At 39.8% G+C, this 22,592-nt stretch overlaps 1 protein-coding gene across 1 annotated transcript; it reads left to right on the top strand.

Moving 5' to 3' along the window:
- The first annotated feature begins 2,020 nt into the window (after positions 1 to 2,020).
- LOC119327439 (anaphase-promoting complex subunit 10-like) lies at positions 2,021 to 3,420 on the top strand. Its single transcript, XM_037600548.1, has 3 exons — positions 2,021 to 2,268; positions 2,695 to 2,791; positions 3,310 to 3,420. The coding sequence occupies exons 1-3, from the start codon at positions 2,021 to 2,023 to the stop codon at positions 3,418 to 3,420; spliced, it is 456 nt and encodes a 151-aa protein (XP_037456445.1).
- Positions 3,421 to 22,592: the final 19,172 nt, after the last annotated feature.

The raw sequence follows: 22,592 nt of genomic DNA, 5'->3' as shown, positions 1-22,592 counted from the left end.
AAAAATTAAAAGGATACATAGGGGTACTCTTAAGAGCATCCATGTTGGATATTCCTCCATAGGTAGATGATAGAGTTATGCTCCAGTGTACCTGCATGCGTGCATAGCATAAATGTAAATTTCGAAGTGCATCGTTCTAAGTCGAACTTAGAAATTAGAAGATACTATGTTGGAGCATCATATGGTTTTTATTTTGTTGTGAAATAAAGTACCATAACTTTCAGATTGCACTTCCATTTGTGATTGATGGCAGCAATTAGATGGCAATTTAGCTGAATGCACACATGTGAAAAGGGAAGACCCCATCGGACCTAAATTCTGGAAGATAGTAATGTTGGGTAACATCAGCCCTAGAAGGACTTACAATTAGTCTGATTTGAAGGAAAAACATCAAACACATGTTATCAAATTTCCAACTTATAAGATAAAACAAAACAGAGATGGTGACATTTAGAAAATTGGCAGCCATTGGCTTCAAACTGCAGCCAATGCATCTACTCCTTGGACCCATATGCCGTCGTGGCCTAGAAGCTCTTAGAAAAATTAATACTACAATTCAGGAACACTCGATCATAATGTAATATATCTAACATAACATGATTCTTTTATTTGTTTTGGACATATCATAGTGTTCATGCTTACCCTTCTATTGCACCGAGGGCTTTACTTAGCCCATGATCAAAATCGTCCTTGTTGAAGTCATCAACCGTGGCAAGGTCTTGTCATGCTGTCAGCAAGGAACGTGGATGGTCGATTTCTTGGTGAGGTAATTGTTCTTCAAGATTACCTTCTCTCCATGGCACAACATGGCAAACATCCACCAACAGCAGGAGCTCCGTCCTTCTCCATATCCCCCACCCTACCTCCCTTGGTTGAGGGACTAAGAAAACTATGATTGGGAAGCCAAATCATAGAGAGAGTCAATGAACAAGTTAGGCTTAATTAGTAGAGAAAATAGAGGTCCACCCGTACAGGAAGGATTGACATTGTACTTGGACATATCTTTTTCTACATATATGGTACATGTTTCTTTCTGTACGTCGAAGAAAGATCTATTTCCTATTTTTGGAGGGATAGAGAAAACTGATATAATTTTGCCATCGCTATCATCTGCTTCAAGTAGATGCACGATAAAGAAAATTGAATCCCTAGACTGCACTATTAAAGGACACGATGAAAAGAATTAGATCCAAACCGACAAAAAGAATTTCAATAAAATCAGTGTGCGGACTGAGAAGACGAACCTGATCTAGATGAGGGAAAAAATTGTAATAAGTTGCACGAGCGCAGGAGATCCATGCCATAACTTGGTTTCTGTAATTTCGGACAGACATGATCTGTTTCCATGTAGACGGGAGCGCAGAAGGTCCATGCCATAAATTAGAGAAGCATGTCATAACTTCCTTGCAGCAATTTGGGAGAGACACGATCTGTTTCCATGTGGAGAGGATCGCAGAAGATCCACACCCTAACTGCCTTGTTGCAATTCGGAGAGACAGAAGATCCGTGCCCTAACTTGTTGCAATTGGGAGAGACATAGATATGTTTCCATGTGGATAGAAAGAGAGAGATGAGGGTTTGGGAGAGGGAGACGTGAGACATTGAGAGAGGGATCCATTACCAACTTTGTTGCTCCAAATTGAGAGAAATCGTGGATCTCTTTTCCATGAAAATCTATATCTATACTACTATTAATCTATACTACTATTAAAAGAGTAAACATAAACTCCCCTAAAACCACACAGTAAACTGTACACGGAGTAATCAGGACCCTCAGATTAAGTCAACTTAAACGCATCCTACTAATATCAATGGGGTAACAATTCGATTGATGTCTGAGATCAATTGTTCTGCCTGGCAGACGCCGTGGTCTGCGAACAGCCCTCGCGCTCCGCGTCCCCTAATCCCCACGGCCCCGCCCGCGATACGTGGATCAATTCCATCCGACTCGATGCCTCGCCGCCAGTCAGAAAGGAAAAATCAGTGCCTCCCGACCCTTCTCTCGCTGGGCACAGCAACCATGGCGATGGATCTGCAGCGTCCGCAGCCGCTCCACCTCGGGTTCCCTGACCCTTCTTCTCTAGGCTGGGCAGAGCAACCATGGCGGCGGATCCGCAGCGTCCATGGCCGCTCCACCTCGGGCAGCGCGGATCACGGTCAGCGGCCCGATGGAGGCGGGTACCGGCGCGGTTGCTGTTCTGCCCTGCGCTCCCTCCATGTCTCCTCCTGCGCCTCCGGTGGCCAGCCGCTTCTTCGACTCCGGCCTAGGTAAGCCCCTGTGCTCTGCTCTCCCTCATGCGTGCGCCCATACCTGCGGTCGTGTGCTATAGCCATCGAGCTGCGGTGAATCATATGCTGGCCATGTCAAGTTCTAGGATTTTCGTCTCTGCATAGGAATCAATTTTGCAGGCGTGGTTCCTTGCTTTTCTAGGCTGATTCAGATTTTTTTTTCTTTTCGATTCACAAATGTCGGAAGAAGAGGTTAGAGAAAAACTGTCCAATCTGTTGTGACTTCATATTCACATCAATCTGAATGTAATGTAGACAAACTTCAGTGGCATATTGAAAATGGTTTACCCTTTTCTTCTTGAAACAGATAAATGTTGGATTAGTTGACCTTGTCATTATCTCATTCCACCCCAACACATGGTATAGCTTTTCTCCTTAGATCATCGTTGATCTTACATACTGCAGGGGCACCCTCATCGTTGGCGGATTTATATTTCTCAGGTCAGACAGTGTGCAGCCACACATGGTCAACATCCAGTTTCAGAAGAATGTACTGCTGCAGGTAACCACGACGAGTAAGCTATCTTCCGCTGACTTCCGCTCAATTTTGTTTGGATGATGCGTGATTCCTTTCATTGAGTCTTCGATAAACCAAATAGTTACTAGAGTAGTTAATTAGAAGCCTAATCATGTGTAACTATTGTGTATCGAGTCTTCAATAAACTAGAGCAGTTTCTACATGCAAGAAGTATCGAATAGTATTTGTTCTTGTTCCATGGAGTAGAGAGCGAGAGAGAGAAAGTGAAAAATGTTTGTAAGTTATTATATACAGTGCTTGTTTCTCATAGCGTGCTTTTACCTGTGATTATATATCGTCCATTGATTAGTTTGGTTGAATCTGGGCATGCTTTTATACTTAAAATCGATCTTGATTTCCTCGTGCCACCTGTATCTGTATATGTGCAGCGCAGGCGAAGTCGAATGACAAGAACCAGCTAGATGAGGGCATCCATTCGAAACACATACCTAATCTTCTATGTGTGGGATCCTTTTTCTGATATGAATTGTTGTTGGGGCGAGCTTGTTACTCTCTACATGGATTTCAAGTTGGATGAGAGCTACACACTGAGCAAGATCTCCATCTGGACTGGCGATGGCTTCCACAATCTCAAGGCAATTCCTCTTTTCTAAAGATAGCAGCGAGGTGCCCAGTAAGAACACACACGTATCTCTGAATTATAAGTTATGATCTGTGCTCTATGGTGAGAGCACATATCAATTGTTTCTGAACAATACTCAGGTTAGTTTGGTATAGTTCTTACATGTATTGCCATCTCAGCTTACCAGGAGCCTAATTTTTGTAGTTGTATACTTATTGTATGTCTGCATATATGTTTGAATTGAACACCTGCTGCTGTTTTTGTGATCCGCGCACTTGCTTGAAATATAATCAACTTAGTTGGTTGTGATCTTGTTCTTCAAGTGAACTGTGGTTTAATCAAATGCATTTGGTATTATCTCATGTCGTCTTCTTAGTACTGTAAAGTGCAAAATGATCATGTCATATGTCTCTACTAATTGCTGAACGCTAAGTTGAATATAATGCATTGTTCTGTGGGTAAGGAACCTTATAAATTGATGCATTGAAATTAATTGTAAGAAAACTTCTTGACAGGAAAACGAGGACTACCATCATCTTATGGATATTCATCAAATAACAGTACATCAGCCAATGTGTATGTGGTGGTCTAAACCAAATGTTAGGCACAAAATGAGGATTATGTGCACAGTTGGTCCCTCAACTAACACAAGGGAGATTATCTAGGATTTTGCTGAGGATGACATCAATGTGGCTCGGCTAATATGTCACATGGAGACCATGCATCGCACCAGAAAATTATTGAATTGGTGAAAGAGTTGAGACCATGCTTGTAGACTCTTATGGACGAGTCAATTATAAGTCTGGCATGCGCATGCAAGCACATGATTTTGCTCTATCAATAAATAGTGTAATCAAACCTTTTTATGCCGACCCTTCTTTCACCATATTCCAGCTTATTTGCTCTGATATAAGCTAGATTTAACACATTCATGGCCCAGAAATTAGTATTCAAGATTTGCCTCATTGAAAACTGGTCAGGAGTTCACGTTCACAATAAGCAGTGATCCTTTCTACTACTTGTGGGATTGAGCAAAGGTACTAATAGTTTTCTGTCCTAACAAGAAATTATTGAAAAAAGATACCTCTCATTCACGTATTTTCTATAAATGCACATTTATTTATAACAATAGCACCAGGATGAATGTTTGTTACTTATGATATTTTTAATTCATTTGACCTCTTGAATAAAGATTCTTGAAATTTGACTTCTGAAGTTGTGCCACTGCTTGTGTTGAACCAGATTATCAACAGTACAGTCAAAGAAGCAACGTTGAACATGAAAACGAAAAGGTGTGACGACACCCGGGTGCCCCGACACCCGGTTATCCCGTCGGTCCGCAGTGTTCAAGATTCGTGCTAGAGAATTCTGCAGTGCAGACGCTTGTACATTAACCAGGCGATTAGCAGGCTTTCTTTAGGAGACAGATAGCGACAGGAGGAGAGAGGCATGGCAGGAATAGGCTTGAAAAGGTATTGCGGTCCATGGGCTTGTTCATTGAAGTGACAGCACCTGCATGCGCTGTTGCGCCCTGCGGCATGAGATGATATTTTATTTCGCACACCCTGCATCACTGCTGTTTCTTTGTCACCATTGTGTGGTTTCTTGGTCCGTCTCTCTCAGTTTAGTGTTTTTTTTTTTTATTTCTTGAATATGGACCTTTATAATATAACATAGGTATGCGTGGTAGTACTTGTGTTTGGGAAAAAGCATATTCACGGCATTTGTTAATTCTTGGCATATAGGTTCGTTTTTGCTTTATCGATAACTATCTCCTCTTGATGGAAGAACAGAAATCTCATTTGATTCGCTAGGAATAGGAAAAATTGGAATAAGCAGAAGGGAGATTGGATTGGGACGTTTCTCATCATCACTGGCAGGCAGACATGTCATATTATGTACCAATATTTTTAAGTAGGTGGGTGCAGGTGCGTAACAGTAGGGCTGTAGTTTATGTGGATTGTGTCGAACAGCCACCGCTTAATCAAGAACCAGACCTGCTAAACAAAAGATGTATCGGGTTTTCCTTAGGTTGCATTGCAACACTTCAGTGTCTACTCTTGGTTCTTTTATCATAAAATTTGTAAGGTCCCTTATGTTTGATTTATTGTATAAATCATTTGAGACATGGCATGCATGCATGATTACTCACTATATTTATGTTCATCTGATATTATGTTCCTGAATCATTTACGAGTTGATGTTAAAAATGCATATTGTTGTGCATCGATTTAATCTTTGTCATGCCTTGTTCTGTTGTTCAGAATTTATAGAATACAAATTTAAACTTTATACTCAAATGAATTTTATGTGTGTATTGGTGAAGACGTGCACGTGCACTCTTACTAGTATGAACAGAGACGTGAAAGAGGAGGGAGGTCAGAGATTGAGCGAGAGAAAAGGGTTTGCTTCTAGGGTATTTTTATGGGAAAAAGGTGGAGGTTCATATTTTACGGGCATCTCTTTTAGTTTTTTTTCGCAACTTTTATGAGTTAATCTAGACCGTAATAACCTGGTCCCATTAGATGGACGGCTCCTAATTTCTAATTTACATCGGAATTAGTAGGAAGTCTGTAATTAGTATAGGTATAGATAATTACGATCACGATGAATAAGATGCATAGGATAAAACTTCTGATGAAATTCCAATTTCAGTCGGTTGTAGTTCCATGATCCCATATCATCACATAGCCTAAACCATGTCAATGCCTTTCCCTTCAAAGATAAAGGTAAGACCTTCTTTTTGATAACATCCTCGGGCATACCTGCAAGCTTAAATAATCCACAAACTTCATCGACATAGATTAGGTGCAGATCGGGATGTAAAGTTCCATCACCTGTGAAAGGATTAGCCAGAAGTTTCTCTATCATACCCGAAGGAATTTCAAAGTAAACATTTTCAGTTGGTTCAGTAGGTTGAGGAGCAACTCTTTGCTCTACTGGTCGGGGTGAAGATACCCCGAACAAGCCCTCAAAGGATTATGTTTCATAGTAAGAAGTGACAGTAAATTTCAGCACACTATATAAAATTTTCCTTGCCAAATTCCACCTACCAAAGGCGCTTCGCTCCACGGCAACGGCGCTAGAAAAGAGTCTTGATGACCCACAAGTATAGGGGATCTATCGTAGTCCTTTCGATAAGTAAGAGTGTCGAACCCAACAAGGAGTAGAAGGAAATGATAAGCAATTTTCAGTAAGGTATTCTCTGCAAGCACTGAAATTATCGGTAACAGATAGTTTTGTGATAAGGTAATTCATAACGGGTAACAAGTGATAAAAGTAAATAAGGTGCAGAAAGATGGCCCAATCATTTTTGTAGCAAAGGACAAGCCTGGACAAACTCATATATAAAGGAAAACGCTCCCGAGGACACATGAGAATTATCGTGAAGCTAGTTTTCATCACGTTCGTACGATTCGCATTCGGTACTTTGATAATTTGATATGTGGGTGGACCAGTGCTTGGGTACTGTCCTTCCATGGGCAAGCATCCCACTTATGATTAACCCCTCTTGCAAGCATCCACAACTACAAAAGAAGTATTAAGGTAAACCTAACTATAGCATGAAACATATAGATCCAAATCAGCCCCTTACGAAGAAACTCATAAACTAGGGTTTAAGCTTCTATCACTCTAGCAACCCATCGTCTACTTAGTACTCCCCAATGCCTTCCTCTAGTCCCAAACAATGGTGAAGTGTCATGTAGTCGACGTTCACATGACACCACTAGAGGAAAGACACCATACATCTCATCAAACTATTGAACGAATACCAAATTCACATGACTACTTATAGCAAGACTTCTCCCATGTCCTTAGGAACAAACGTAACTACTCAGAAATCATATTCATGTTCATAATTAGAGGGGTATTAATATGCATAAAGGATTTGAACATATGATCTTCCATCGAATAAACCAACTAGCATCACCTACAAGGAATAATCAGCACTACTAGCACCCCACAGGTACCAATCTGAGGTTTTGAGACAAATATTGGATACAAGAGATGAACTAGGGTTTGAGATGAGATGGTGCTGGTGAAGATGTTGATGGAGATTGACCCCCTCCCGATGAGAGGATCGATGGTGATGATTTCCCCCTCCCAGAGGGAAGTTTCCCTAGCAGAACAACTCCACCGGAGCCCTAGATTGGTTCCGCCAAGGCACGACAATATAAGTAAGACCAATAAGTTCATATTTACTAGGCAATTCTTTATCATGGGGTTGTCTATGAAATTTAGCAAAATTAAACTCATGAGACATATCCCCCAAACCAATAGCAACAACATCCTTTCTGCAGTCTATATTAGCATTAACGGTATTCAAGAAGGGTCTACCAAATATAATGGGACAAAAGTCATCTTGTGGGGAACCAAGAACAAGAAAATCAGTAGGATATTTAACTTTCCCATACAAGACTTCAACATCTCTAACAATCACAACTGGTGAAATAGTGTCTCTATTGGCAAGCTTAATTGTAACATCAATTTTCTCTATCTCAGCGGGTGCAATATCATGCATAATTTCTTTATATAAGTAATGAGGTATTGCACTTGCACTAGCACCCATATCACACAAGCCATAATAGCAATGATTTCCTATTTTAACAAAAATAACAGGCATGCCTACAACAGGTCTATGTTTATTTTTAGTATCGGGTCTAGCAATTCTACCAGCTTCATCACAGAAGTAAATAACATGCCCATCAATATTATCGGCCAAGAGATCCTTAACCATAGCAATACTAGGTTCAACTTTAATTTGCTCAGAGGGTGTAGGTGTTCTAGTATTACTCTTCCGAACAACAGTTGAAGCTTTAGCATGATCCTTTATTTTAATAGGGAAAGGTGGTTCCTCAATATAAGTAGTAGGAACAACAGAATCATTATAAGTAATAGTCTTTTCTTCAACTTTAATAGGTGTAACTACTTTTACTTCAATGGGAGGATTATATTTAAACTACTTATCCTTAGGGAGATCAACATGATTAGCCAAGGATTCACAGAAAGAAGCTACTATCTCAGAGTCAAGTCCATATTTAGTGCTAAATTCACGAAAGGTATCGGTATCCATAAAAAATTGAACACAATCAAACTTTGGGGTTATACCTGACTCCTTACCTTCTCGAGATCCCAATCTTCGGAGTTGCGTTTAATTCTTTCCAATAAATCCCATTTGAATTCAATAGTCTTCATCATAAAAGAACCAGTACAAGAAGTGTCGAGCATGGAGCGATTATCGAGAGAAAGCCGAGCATAAAAAAATTCAATAATAATTTCTCCTGAGAGCTCATGATTGGGGCATGAATATAACATTGACTTAAGCCTCCCCAAAGCTTGAGCGATGCTTTCTCCTTCGCGAGGCCAAAAATTATATATATAATTACGATCACGATGAACAAGATGCATAGGATAAAACTTCTGATGAAATTCCAATTTCAATCGGTTGTAGTTCCATGATCCCATATCATCACATAGCCTAAACCATGTCAATGCCTTTCCCTTCAAAGATAAAGGTAAGACCTTCTTCTTGATATAATCCTCGGGCATACCTGCAAGCTTAAATAATCCATAAACTTCATCCACATAGATTAGGTGCAGATCGGCGTGTAAAGTTCCGTCACATGTGAAAGGATTAGCTAGCAGTTTCTCTATCATACCCGAAGGAATTTCAAAGTAAACATTTTCAGTTGGTTCAGTAGGTTGAGCAACTCTTTGCTCTACTGGTCGGGGTGAAGATACCCCGAACAAGCCCTCAAAGGATTATGTTCCATAGTAAGAAGTGACAGTAAATTTCGGCACACTATATAAAATTTTCCTTACCAAATTCCACCTACCAAAGGCGCTTCGCTCCCCGGCAACGGCGCCAGAAAAGAGTCTTGATGACCCACAAGTATAGGGGATATATCGTAGTCCTTTCGATAAGTAAGAGTGTCGAACCCAACGAGGAGTAAAAGGAAATGATAAGCAGTTTTCAGTAAGGTATTCTCTGCAAGCACTGAAATTATCGGTAACAGATAGTTTTGTGATATGGTAATTTATAACGGGTAACAAGTAATAAAAGTAAATAAGGTGCAGAAAGATGGCCCAATCCTTTTTGTAGCAAATGACAAGCCTGGACAAACTCTTATATAAAGGAAAACGCTCCCGAGGACACATGGGAATTATCATCAAGCTAGTTTTCATCTCGTTCGTATGATTCACGTTCGGTACTTTGATAATTTGATACGTGGGTGGACCGGTGCTTGGGTACTGTCCTTCCATGGACAAGCATCCCGCTTATGATTAACCCCTCTTGCAAGAATCCGCAACTACAAAAGAAGTATTAAGGTAAACCTAACCATAGCATGAAACATAATGATCCAAATCAGCCCCTTATGAAGCAACTCATAAACTAGGGTTTAAGCTTCTGTCACTCTAGCAACCCATCATCTACTTATTACTCCCCAATGTCTTCCTCTAGGCCCAAACAATGGTGAAGTGTCATGTAGTCGACGTTCACATGACACCACTAGAGGAAAGACACCATACATCTCATCAAACTATCGAACGAATACCAAATTCACATGACTACTTATAGCAAGAGTTCTCCCATGTCCTCAGGAACAAACGTAACTACTCACAAATCATATTCATGTTCATAATCAGAGGGGTATTAATATGCATAAAGGATTTCAACATATGATCTTCCACCGAATAAACCAACTAGCATCAACTACAAGGAGTAATCAACACTACTAGCAACCCACAGGTACCGATCTGAGGTTTTGAGACAAAGATTGGATACAAGAGATGAACTAGGGTTTGAGATGAGATGGTGCTGGTGAAGATATTGATGGAGATTGACCCCCTCCCGATGAGAGGATCGATGTTGATGACGATGGTGATGATTTCCCCCTCTCGGAGGGAAGTTTCCCCGGCATAACAGCTGCATCGGAGCCCTAGATTGGTTCCGCCAATGTTCCGCCTTGTGGCAGCGGAGTTTCGTCTCGTAAGCTTGCTTCTGATTTTTTTCCAGGACGAAAGACTCCATATAGCCAAAGATGGGCATTAGAGGGCTGCTAGGGGGCCAACGAGGCAGGGGGCGCGCTCCCCACCCTCATGGATGGTGGGTGGACCCCTCTGGTACTTCTTTCGCCCAATATTTTTTTATATATTTTGAAATGTGCTCCTGTGAAATTTTAGGACTTTTGGAGATGTGTAGAATAGGTCTCTAATATTTGCTCCTCCAACCCAGAATTCCAGCTGCCTGCATTCTCCCTCTTCATGTAAAGATTGTAAAATAAGAGAGATTATAGACATAAGTATTGTGATATAAGGTGTAATAACAGCCCAAAATGCAATAAATATCAATATAAAAGCATGATGCAAAATGGACGTATCAGGGATAAAAGTATGTGAGAGTTAAGGATAAAGGCATTGCCTTCATAAGTTGCAAAAGGCTCCCCTTGAAGATGTGCATATAAGTAGTTTGCTTTTGAATGCAAATACACATGGCAGGTTTTACTTGGTGGAGATCCTCTTCAACTTACGAAGACAATTCATCATGCATATATAAGAATAACAGAGATAATGACATGCATAATGAGAAATGGGCGTCTGCCGAATGACTTCATGAGGAATTTATGATCGCATCACAAAGTGGCATCAAAAGTAGCAAACGACCATCAAGTTTAAGTGTTACAACTCAAGCGCCAAATAGTTTCAAAAGAGAGTTGTAAGAACTTAGCAAAAATAATGCAACCATCCATATGGACCCGCTTGAAGACTATCAACCTCATATGCTTCTCCCCCTTTTGTCAGTAAGGACCAAAAAGGTCTAAAGACATAGAGGATCTACTTGTTCCCAGTTGGAGTAGAAGAGGGAGCAGGGTCGACGTTAGAGTTTGGTGGTGCAGACGGTCCTGACGCAGAATCACGATCCAGTCTAGCTAAGGTTGGTGAAGTGGTGTCATCCACTTCATCGACACTCTCGCAACAACAGTTGCAACCGAGGACGAATGTTCAGAATCTTCAATAGATGTAGTGCGATGCCAACTTGCATTTTGGGGAGGCCTGGAGTCAAACTTGAAGTGATCGGTGAAGCCATCTGCACGAAGATCATCTTTAGAGCAGAGCAATGTGAGGCTCTTCAAGAAAACGAGAGAGAGAGAGAGAGAGAGAGAGAGAGAGAGAGAGAGAGAGAGATCAAACACATAGCTACTGGTACATACCCTCAGCCCCGAGGGAGAACTACTCCCTCCTCGTCATGGAGAGCACCGGGATGATGAAGATGGCCACCGGAGAGAGATTGCCCCCACCGACAGGGTGCCGGAACGGGTCTAGATTGGTTTTTGGTGGCTACGGAGGCTTCTGGCGGCGGAACTCCCGATCTAATCTTCGTTCTGGAAGTTTTAGGATACGTAGGTATATATGGGTGAAAGGAGTACGTCGGTGGACCGAAGGGGGGCCACAAGGTAGGGGGGCGCGCCCCTACCCTCGTGAGCACCTCCTTCGTCTTCTGACGTAGGGTCCAAGTCTATCCGGTAGGTTTCCTTCCAAAAATAACTTCTCCAGTTGATTTCGTTCCGTTTCGACTCCGTTTGATATTCCTTTTCTTCGAAACACTGAAATAGGCATAAAACAGTAAATCTGGGCTGGGCCTCCGGTTAATAGGTTAGTCCCAAAAATAATATAAAAGTGAATAATAAAGCCGAATATTGCCCAAAACAGTAGATAATATAGCATGGAGCAATCAAAAATTATAGATATGTTGGAGACGCATCAAGCATCCCCAAGCTTAATTCCTGCTCGTCCTCGAGTAGGTAAATGATAAAAAGAGAATTTTTGATGCGGAGTGCTCCTTGGCATAATTTCAATGTAATTCTTCTTAATTGTGGTATGAATATTCAGATACGAAAGATTCAAGATAAAAGTTCATATTGACATAAAAATAATAATACTTCAAGCATACTAACAAAGTAATCATGTCTTCTCCAAATAACATGGCCAAAGAAAGTTATCCCTACAAAATCATATAATCTGGCTATGCTCTACCTTCACCATACAAAATATTTAAATCATGCACAACCCCGATGACAAGCCAAGCAATTGTTTCATACTTTTGACGTTCTCAAACTTTTTCAATCTTCATGCAATACATGAGCGTGAGCCATGGATATAGCACTATAGGTGGAATGGAATGGCGGTTGTGGAGAAGACAAAAAGGAGAAGATAGTCTCACATCAACTAGGCGTATCAATGGGCTATGGAGATGCCCATCAATAGATATCAATGTGAGTGAGTAGGGATTGCCATGCAACAGATGCACTAGAGCTATAAATGTATGAAATCTCAACAAAAGAAACTAGTGGGTGTGCATCCAACTCGCTTGCTCACGAAGACCTAGGGCATTTTGAGGAAGCCCATCATTGGAATATACAAGCCAAGTTCTATAATTAAAGATTCCCACTAGTATATGAAAGTGACAACACAGGAGACTCTCTATCATGACGATCATGGTGCTACTTTGAAGCACAAGTGTGGTAAAAGGATAGTAGCATTGCCCCTTCTCTCTTTTTCTCTTATTTTTTATTTTTTATTTTTTATTTGGGCCTTTCTCTTTTTTATGGCCTCTTTTTTTCTCTTTTTTTGTTTGGGCTTCTTTGGCCTCTTTTATTTATTTATTTATTTTCGTCCGGAGTCTCATCCTGACTTGTGGGGGAATCACAGTCTCCATCATCCTTTCCTCACTGGGACAATGCTCTAATAATGATCATCATCACACTTTTATTTTTCTTACAACTCAAGAATTACAACTCAATACTTAGAACAAAATATGACTCTATATGAATGCCTCCGGCGGTGTACTGGGATGTGCAATGATGCATGAGTGACATGTATGAAAGAATTATGAACGGTGGCTTTGCCACAAATACAATGTCAGCTACATGATCATGCTAAGCAATATGACAATGATGTAGCGTGTCATAATAAACGGAACGGTGGAAAGTTGCATGGCAATATATCTTGGAATGGCTATGGAAATGCCATAATAGGTAGGTATGGTGGCTGTTTTGAGGAAGGTATATGGTGGGTTTATGGTACTGGCGAAAGTTGCGCGGTACTAGAGAGGCTAGCAATGGTGGAAGGGTAAGAGTGCGTATAATTCATGGACTCAATATTAGTCATAAAGAACTCACATACTTATTGCAAAAATCTATTAGTTATCGAAACAAAGTACTACGCGCATGCTCCTAGGGGGATAGATTGGTAGGAAAAGACCATCGCTCGTCCCCGACCGCCACTCATAAGGAAGACAATCAATAAATAAATCATGCTCCGACTTCATCACATAACGGTTCACCATACGTGCATGCTACCGGAATCACAAACTTCAACACAAGTATTTATCAAATTCACAACTAATCAACTAGCACGACTTTGATATTATTACCCCCATATCTCAAAACAATCATCAAGCATCAAACTTCTCTTAGTATTCAACACACTCATAAGAAAGTTTTTTTATTCTTGAATACCTAGCATATTAGGATTTTAAGAAAATTACCATGCTATTAAGACTCTCAAAATTATCTAAGTGAAGCATGAGATTTCATCTATTTCTTAAAAATAAAACTACCACCATGCTCTAAAATATATAAGTGAAGCACCAGAGCAAATGACAAACTACTCCGAAAGATATAAGTTAAGATCAATGAGTAGTTGAATAATTATGCAACTATGTGAAGACTCTCTAACATTTAATAATTTAAGATCTTGGTATTCTATTCAAACAGCAAGCAAAGCAAAATAAAATGACATTCTAAGAATGGCAAACATCATGTGAAGAAGCAAAAACTTAGGATCAACTGAAACTAACCGATAGTTGTTGAAGAAGAAAGGTGGGATGCCAACCGGGGCATCCCCAAGCTAGATGCTTGAGACTTCTTGAAATGTTATCTTGGGGTGCCTTGGGCATCCCAAAGCTTGAGCTTTTGTGTCTCCTTAATTCCTCTCATATCACGGTCTCCCTAAATCTCAAAAGCTTCATCCACACAAAACTCAACAAGGACTCGTGAGATAAGTTAGTATAAACCATTGCCAAAAACCTTATCATACTCTACTGTAGAAAATCACTAAAATTATTATTCAACATTGAATACTAAATTCCTCTGCATATTTAATAGTCCTATCCTCAAATAGAATCATTAAAGAAGCAAACATATGCAAACAATGCAAACATAACAGCAATCTGCCTAAACAGGATAGTCTGTAAAGAATGCTGCAATATCTATACTTCCCTAGCTCCAAAAATTATGAATTTTTTTTCCAACTTTAGTAAATTTATGAGAGATTAATATGCAAAAGGTTTCAACATTTTATCACATTCTGACTTTTCTAGGTAATTATTGCAACAGCGGTAAACTTTCTGTTTTCAAACAGCAACATGTATACTTGTAACATAGGCATAGTAAAGGCTATCAATGCCACTTTTATTGAAATAAAATATGCAAAACATTGTTCTAAATAACATCAAGCAAATCCTAACAAAATAAATTGACGCTCCAAGCAAAACACATATCATGTGGCGAATAAAAATATAGCTCCAAGTAAAGTTACCAATGAACGAAGACGAAAGAGGGGATGCCTTCCGGGGCATCCCCAAGCTTAGGCTTTTGGTTGTCCTTGAAAATTACCTTGGGGTGCCTTGGGCATCCCCAAGCTTAGGCTCTTACCACTCCTTGTTCCATAGTCCATCGAATCCTTACCCAAAACTTGAAAACTTCACAACACCAAACTTAACAGAAAACTCGTAAGCTCCGTTAGTATAAGAAAATAAATCACCACTTCAAGGTACTGTAATGAACTCATTATTTATTTATATTGGTGTTAAACCTAATTTATTTCAACTTATCTATGGTTTATAAACTATTTTACTAGCCATAGATTCATCAAAATAAGTAAACAACACATGAAAAACAGAATCTGTCAAAAACAGAACAATCTGTAGTAATCTGGATAGAACGTATACTTCTGGAACTCATAAAATTCTCAACTAAATTGCTGGACCTGAGTAATTTATCTATTAACTATATGCAAAAAGAATTAACTAAATATCACTCTCCAAATAAAAATGGCAGCAATTCTCGTGAGCGCTAAAGTTTCTGTTTTTTACAGCATGATCAACAAGACTTTCCCTAAGTCTTCCCAAAGGTTCTACTTGGCACAAACACTAATTAAAAGCATAAAACCACATCTAAACAGAGAATAGATGAATTATTTATTAATAAACAGGAATAAAAATAAAGTTGGGTTGCCTCCCAACAAGCGCTATCGTTTAACGCCCCTAGCTAGGCATGATGATTTCAATGATGCTCACATAAAAGATAAGAATTGAAACATAAATAGAGCATCATGATGAATATGACTAGCACATTTAAGTCTAACCCTCTTCCTATGCACAGGGATTTTTTGAGCAAACAATTTATGGGAACAATAATCAACTAGCATAGGAGAGCAAAACAAGCATAACTTCAAAATTTTAAGCACATAGAGAGGAAACTTAATATTATTGCAACTCCTACAAGCATATGTTCCTCCCTCATAATAATTTTTAGTAGCATCATGAATGAATTCACCAATATAACCAGCACCTAAAGCATTCTTTTCATGATCTACAAGCATATAAATTTTATTACTCTCCACATAAGCAAAATTCTTCCCTTGAATAGTAGTGGGAGCAAACTCAACAAAGTAACTATCATGGGATTGAAAATTGAAATCAAGATGACAAGTTTCATTGTTATAATTATTCTTTAAAGCATACAAATCATCACAATAATCATCATAGATAGCAACTTTGTTCTCATAATCAATTGGAACCTATTCCGAAATAGTGGATTCATCACAAAATAAAGTCATGACCTCTCTGAAACCACTTTCATCAACATAATAATCATAAATAGGAGGCATGCTATCATCATAATAAATTTGCACATCAAAGCTTGGGGGACAAAAAATATCATCTTCGTCAAACATAGCTTCCCCAAGATTGTGGATTTGCATATCATTAGCATCATGGATATTCAAAGAATTCATACTAACAACATTGCAATCATGCTCATCATTCAAATATTTAGTGCCAAACATTTTATAGATTTCTTCTTCTAGCACTTGAGCACAATTTTCCTTTCCATCGTACTTACGAAAGATATTACAAAGGTGAAGCGTATGAGACAAACTCAATTCCATTTTTTATAGTTTTCTTTTATAAACTAAACTAGTGATAAAACAAGAAACTAAAAGACTCGATTGCAAGATCTAAAGATATACCTTAAAGCACTCACCTCCCCGGCAACGACGCCAGAAAAGAGCTTGATGTCTACTACACAACCTTCTTCTTGTAGACGTTGTGGGCCTCCAAGTGCAGAGGTTTGTAGGACAGTAGCAAATTTCCCTCAAGTGGATGACCTAAGGTTTATCAATACGTAGGAGGCGTAGGATGAAGATGGTCTCTCTCAAGCAACCCTGCAACCAAATAACAAAGAGTCTCTTGTGTCCCCAACACACCCAATACAATGGTAAATTGTATAGGTGCACTAGTTCGGCGAAGAGATGGTGATACAAGTGCACTATGGATAGTAGATAATAGTATTTGTAATCTGAAATTATAAAAACAGCAAGATAATTAATAATAAAAGTGAGCGTAAATGGTATTGCAATGTGTGGAAATAAGGCCTAGGGTTCATACTTTCGCTAGTGCAAGTCCCCTCAACAATACTAACATAATTGGATCACATAACCATCCCTCAACATGCAACAAAGAGTCACTCCAAAGTCACTAATAGCGGAGAACGAACGAAGAGATTATGGTAGGGTACGAAACCACCTCAAAGTTATTCTTTCCAATCAATCCGTTGGGCTATTCCTATAAGTGTCACAAACAGCCCTAGAGTTCGTACTAGAATAAGACCTTAAGACACAAATCAACCAAAACCCTAATGTCACCTAGATACTCCAATGTCACCTCAAGTATCCGTGGGTATGATTATACGATATGCATCACACAATCTCAGATTCATCTATTCAACCAACACAAAGGACCTCAAAGAGTGCCCCAAAGTTCCTGCCGGAGAATCACGACGAAAACGTGTGCCAACCCCTATGCATAGGTTCACGGGCGGAACCCGCAAGTTGATCACCAAAACATACATCAAGTGAATCACGTGGTATCCCATTGTCACCACAGATACGCACGGCAAGACATACATCAAGTGTTCTCAAATCTTTAAAGACTCAATCCGATAAGATAACTCCAAAGGGGAAACTCAATTCATTACAAGAGAGTAGAGGGGGGAAGAAACATCATAGGATCCAAATATAATAGCAAAGCTCGCGATACATGAAGATCGTATCACCTCAAGAAAACGAGAGAGAGAGAGAGAGATCAAACACATAGCTACTGGTACATATCCTCAGCCCCGAGGGAGAACTACTCCTTCCTCGTCATGGAGAGCACCAGGATGATGAAGATGGCCACCGGAGAGGGATTTCCCCCTCCGACAGGGTGCCGGAACGGGCCTAGATTGGTTTTTGGTGGCTACGGAGGCTTCTGGCGGCGGAACTCCCGATCTAATCTTTGTTCTGGAAGTTTTAGGATACGTAGGTATATATGGGTGAAAGGAGTACGTCGGTGGACTGAAGGGGGGGCCACGAGGCAGGGGGCGCGCCCCTACCCTCATGAGCACCTCCTTCATCTTCTGACGTAGGGTCCAAATCTATCCGGTAGGTTTCCTTCCAAAAATAACTTCTCCAGTTGATTTCGTTCCGTTTCGACTCCGTTTGATATTCCTTTTCTTCGAAACACTAAAATAGGCATAAAACATCAAATCTGGGCTAGGCCTCCGGTTAATAGGTTAGTCCCAAAAATAATATAGAAGTGAATAATAAAGCCCAATATTGCCCAAAACAGTAGATAATATAGCATGGAGCAATCAAAAAATATAGATACATTGGAGACGTATCAGCAAGCTGTCGGATAAAGAAATCCTGAGTGTTGAATCTGATGCCATTAACGATATAGAATACCAAAGTCTTCATGGCGCCTTCAAGTTTAGCTTCAGAAGAATTCCCTTTGATAGGCTAGAGAATACGCCTCAGAATGTGGTACACTGTGCGTGGCAAGTACTCAAGGTCCTTGACAAAGAACTCCCTTGGGTATTTGCTACCTCTTCAACATGCGTTGGTTTTCCTTTGAAGAGGAAAGGGTGATGCAACAAAGTAGCGTAAGTATTTCCTCAGTTTTTGAGAACCAAGGTATCAATCCAGTAGGAGACTACACGCAAATCGCCTAGTACCTGCACAAACAAATAAGAACCTTGCAACCAACATGATAAAGGGGATGTCAATCCCTTCACGGCCACTTGCAAAAGTGAGATCTGATAAAGATAATAACATAAATATTTTTGGTATTTTTGTTTTATAGATTGGAAAGTAAAGATTGCAAAATAAACAACGACAAAAATAGCTAGTTGACGGGAAATTAATATGATGTAAAGTAGACCCGAGGCCATAGGTTTCACTAGTGGTTTCTCTCAAGATAGCATATATTATGGTGGGTGAACAAATTACTGCCGAGCAATTGATAGAAAAGTGCATAGTTATGATGATATCTAGGCATGATCATGAACATAGGCATCACGCCCCTATCAAGTAGACCGAAACGATTCTGCATCTACTACTATTACTCCACACATCGACCGCTATCCAACATGCATCTAGACTATTAAGTTCATAAGAACAGAGTAACGCATTAGGCAAGATGACATGATGTAGAGGGATAAACTCAAGCAATATGATATAAACCCCATCTTTTTATCCTCGATGGCAACAATACAATACGTGCCTTGCTGTCCCTGCTGTCACTGGGAAAGGACACCACATGATTGAACCCAAAGCTAAGCACTTCTCCTATTGCAAGAAAGAACAATCTAGTAGGCCAAACCAAACTGATAATTCGAAGAGACTTGCAAAGATATCAAATCATGCATATAAGAATTCAGAGAAGAATCAAATATTGTTCATAGATAATCTTAATCATAAACCCACAATTCATCGGATCTCGGCAAACACACCGCAAAAAGAATTACATCGAATAGATCTCCAAGAACATCAAGGAGAACTTTGTATTGAGATCCAAAGAGAGAGAAGAAACCATCTAGCTAATAACTATGGACCCGAAGGTCTGTGGTAAACTACTCACACATCATCAGAGAGGCTATGGTGTTGATTTAGAAGCTCTCCGTGATCGAATCCCCCTCCAGTAGATCATTGGAAAATTTCCCCAGATGGGATCTCACGGGTACATAAGGTTGTGGCGGTGGAAAAGTGGTAGGCAGTGGGGAAGTGGAAGAAGGATCCAGGAGTGGCCGCCATCATCTGCCAGGTCTGCCAGGTCACACCTGACCTTGTCGGCGCAGGCCGCTGACCCTCTCCTGTCCGCCACCGGACCTCCCTCCTCTCATTCCTTCTCTCCCTCTCTCCCATCTTCTCTGACTGCAGGTTGTCGCCGTCACTAGAGAGGCTCGCCTCCGTGACTGCACGCCTTGGATCGGCGGAGGGGGGGGGGTTTGGAGGCTGCTGGGGAGGAGTGAGGGTGTGGCGTCCCATCCATTGGGGGCTAGGGTTCGTGGAGGCGATTGGGTGCGAGGCGTGCGAGAGGAGGGGATTGGGTGCGGCGCGTGGGAGGGGTGAACCGGCACTCTGGGAGACAGCGCGACTCGTGGGACGGCACGCGGCTCACGGGCAAAGGTCACCCTGCGAAATTTAACCCAACCAATAGGGAGAGACACTGAGCCCACGAGTCATGGAGCTCAAAAATAAATTGCAAGGTGAAAATCACAGTAAATATCAGACGGACCTGGCTACTTGGTTGACCAGATTCAAGGCGATCGGATGGCCAGGAACATCCCAATCCGAGGGACCTTCGTGGAGGAGGGTCAGCTAGCATCCTTATAGGTTTAAATTGGTGTTAAACCTAATGTATTCCAACTTCTCTATGGTTCATACCCCCCGATACTAGCCATAGATTCATCAAAATAAGCAAACAACACACGAAAAACAACATCTATAGGTTTCAGATACTTCTGTAACTCCAACAATCCTTAGAAATTAGGACATCCTAAATAATTTGTATATTGATCTAATGCAGTTGGAATCAGTATTTTATCGCTCTCTCGTAAAAAATTAAAATTATTCTCGTGAGCGCATACTTTCTGTTTTTTTCCAGCAAGATCAAATAACAATCATCCAAGAAGATCATAAAGGTATAAAAACAAGAAAAGATCTAGGTATTGTCATCTTTGGTATGCAATCCATATGTGGCTCTCATAATAGATTCATAAGGTAATTTAAATTTCTTTCGAGGAAAGTGTTCCATACCTTTCCTTAACGGAAATTGGGATATAATATTTCCTTCTTTCATATCAATTATTGCACCAATCGTTCTAAGGAAAGGTCTACCAAGAATAATAGGACATGTAGGATTTCAATCTATATCAAGAACAATGAAATCTATGGCACATAATTCATGTTTGCAACAATAAGAACATCATTAATTCTTCCCATAGGTTTCTTAATGGTGGAATCCGCAAGATGCAAATTTAAAGAATAATCATCAAATTTACAGAACCCTAACACATCACACAAAGTTTTTGGAATCGTGGAAACACTAGCACCCAAATCACATAAAGCATAGCGTTCATGATCTTTAATCTTAATTTTAATAGTAGGTTCCCACTCATCATAAAGTTTTCTAGGGATAGAAACTTTTAATTCAAGCTTTTCTTTATGGGATTGCATTAAAGCATCAACGACATGTTTGGTAAAAGCTTTGTTTTGATCATAAGCATGAGGAGAATTTAACACGGATTGCAACAAGGAAATACAATCTATCAAAGAGCAATTATCATAATTAAATTCCTTGAAATCCAAAATAGTGGGTTCATTGCTATGTAAAGTTTTGACCTCTTCAATCCCACTTTTATTAATTTTTGCATCAAAATCTAAAAACTCCGAATCATTGGGATGCCTTTCAACTAAAGTTGACTCATCTCCAGTCCCATCTTTCTAAAGATTCATACTGGCAAACAAAGACTTAATAGGAGACACACCAATCACTTTTAGATCTTCATCATTATTATCATGAAAACTAGAAGAACACACTTTCACAAAGCAATCCTTTTTAGCACGCATCCTAGTGGTTCTTTCTTTGCACTCATCAATGGAAATTCTCATGGCTTTGAGAGACTCATTGATATCATGATTAGGTGGAATAGATCTAAGTTTCAAAGAATCAACATCAAGAGAAATTCTATCCATGTTCCTAGCCAACTCATCAATCTTAAGCAATTTTTCTTCAAGCAAAGCATTGAAATTCTTTTGCGAATTCATAAATTCTTTAACACTAGTCTCAAAATCAGAGGGCATCTTATTAAAATTCCATAAGAGTTGTTGTAGGAATTACCATAATTATTAGAGGAATTACTAGGAAACGGCCTAGAATTAAAATTTCCTCTATACGCGTTGTTACCAAAATTGTTCCTACCAACAAAATTCAAATCCATAGATTCATTATTATTCTCAATCAAAGTGGACAAAGGCATATCATTAGGATCAGAAGAAGCAATCTTATTAGCAAACAATTTCATAAGTTCATCCATCTTTCCACTCAAAACATTAATATCTTCAATAGCATGAACCTTTTTACTAGTGGATCTTTCGGTGTGCCATTGAGAATAATTGACCATAATATTATCTAGGAGTTTAGTAGCTTCCCCTAAAGTGATTTCCATAAATGTACCTCCCGAAGCCGAATCTAAAAGATTTCTAGAGGCACAATTAAATCCGGCATAATTTTTTCGTATAATTATCCATAGATTCAAACCATGTGTAGGGATATTACGTATCATTAATTCCATCCTCTACCAAGCTTGTGCAACATGCTCATGCTCAAGTTGCTTACAATTCATAATATCATTTCTAAGATAGATGGTCTTAGCGGGAGGAAAATACTTAGAGATAAAAGCATCTTTGCACTTATTCCATGAATCAATACTTTTTTTAGGCAAAGAAGAGAACCAAGTTTTAGCATGATCTCTAAGCGAAAACGGAAATACACTACAAAAAAATACACTTCCGTGATGATACGTGTTTGTCATAGTA

Source organism: Triticum dicoccoides, chromosome 7A (assembly GCF_002162155.2).
Source record: "Triticum dicoccoides isolate Atlit2015 ecotype Zavitan chromosome 7A, WEW_v2.0, whole genome shotgun sequence".
Taxonomy (NCBI): Eukaryota; Viridiplantae; Streptophyta; class Magnoliopsida; order Poales; family Poaceae; genus Triticum; species Triticum dicoccoides.
Note: the sequence above shows the minus strand (reverse complement) of the source record. Positions and strands in the feature narration are given on the sequence as shown.

Bases quoted from the DNA above. Each gene is read 5' to 3' on its own strand.
- LOC119327439 (XM_037600548.1), top strand. From the start codon at position 2,021: ATGGCGATGGATCTGCAGCGTCCGCAGCCGCTCCACCTCGGGTTCCCT. The intron at 2,269-2,694 runs GTAAGCCCCTGT...TACATACTGCAG, and splicing joins CTTCTTCGACTCCGGCCTAG to GGGCACCCTCATCGTTGGCG. The intron at 2,792-3,309 runs GTAACCACGACG...TGTTGGGGCGAG, and splicing joins AGAAGAATGTACTGCTGCAG to CTTGTTACTCTCTACATGGA.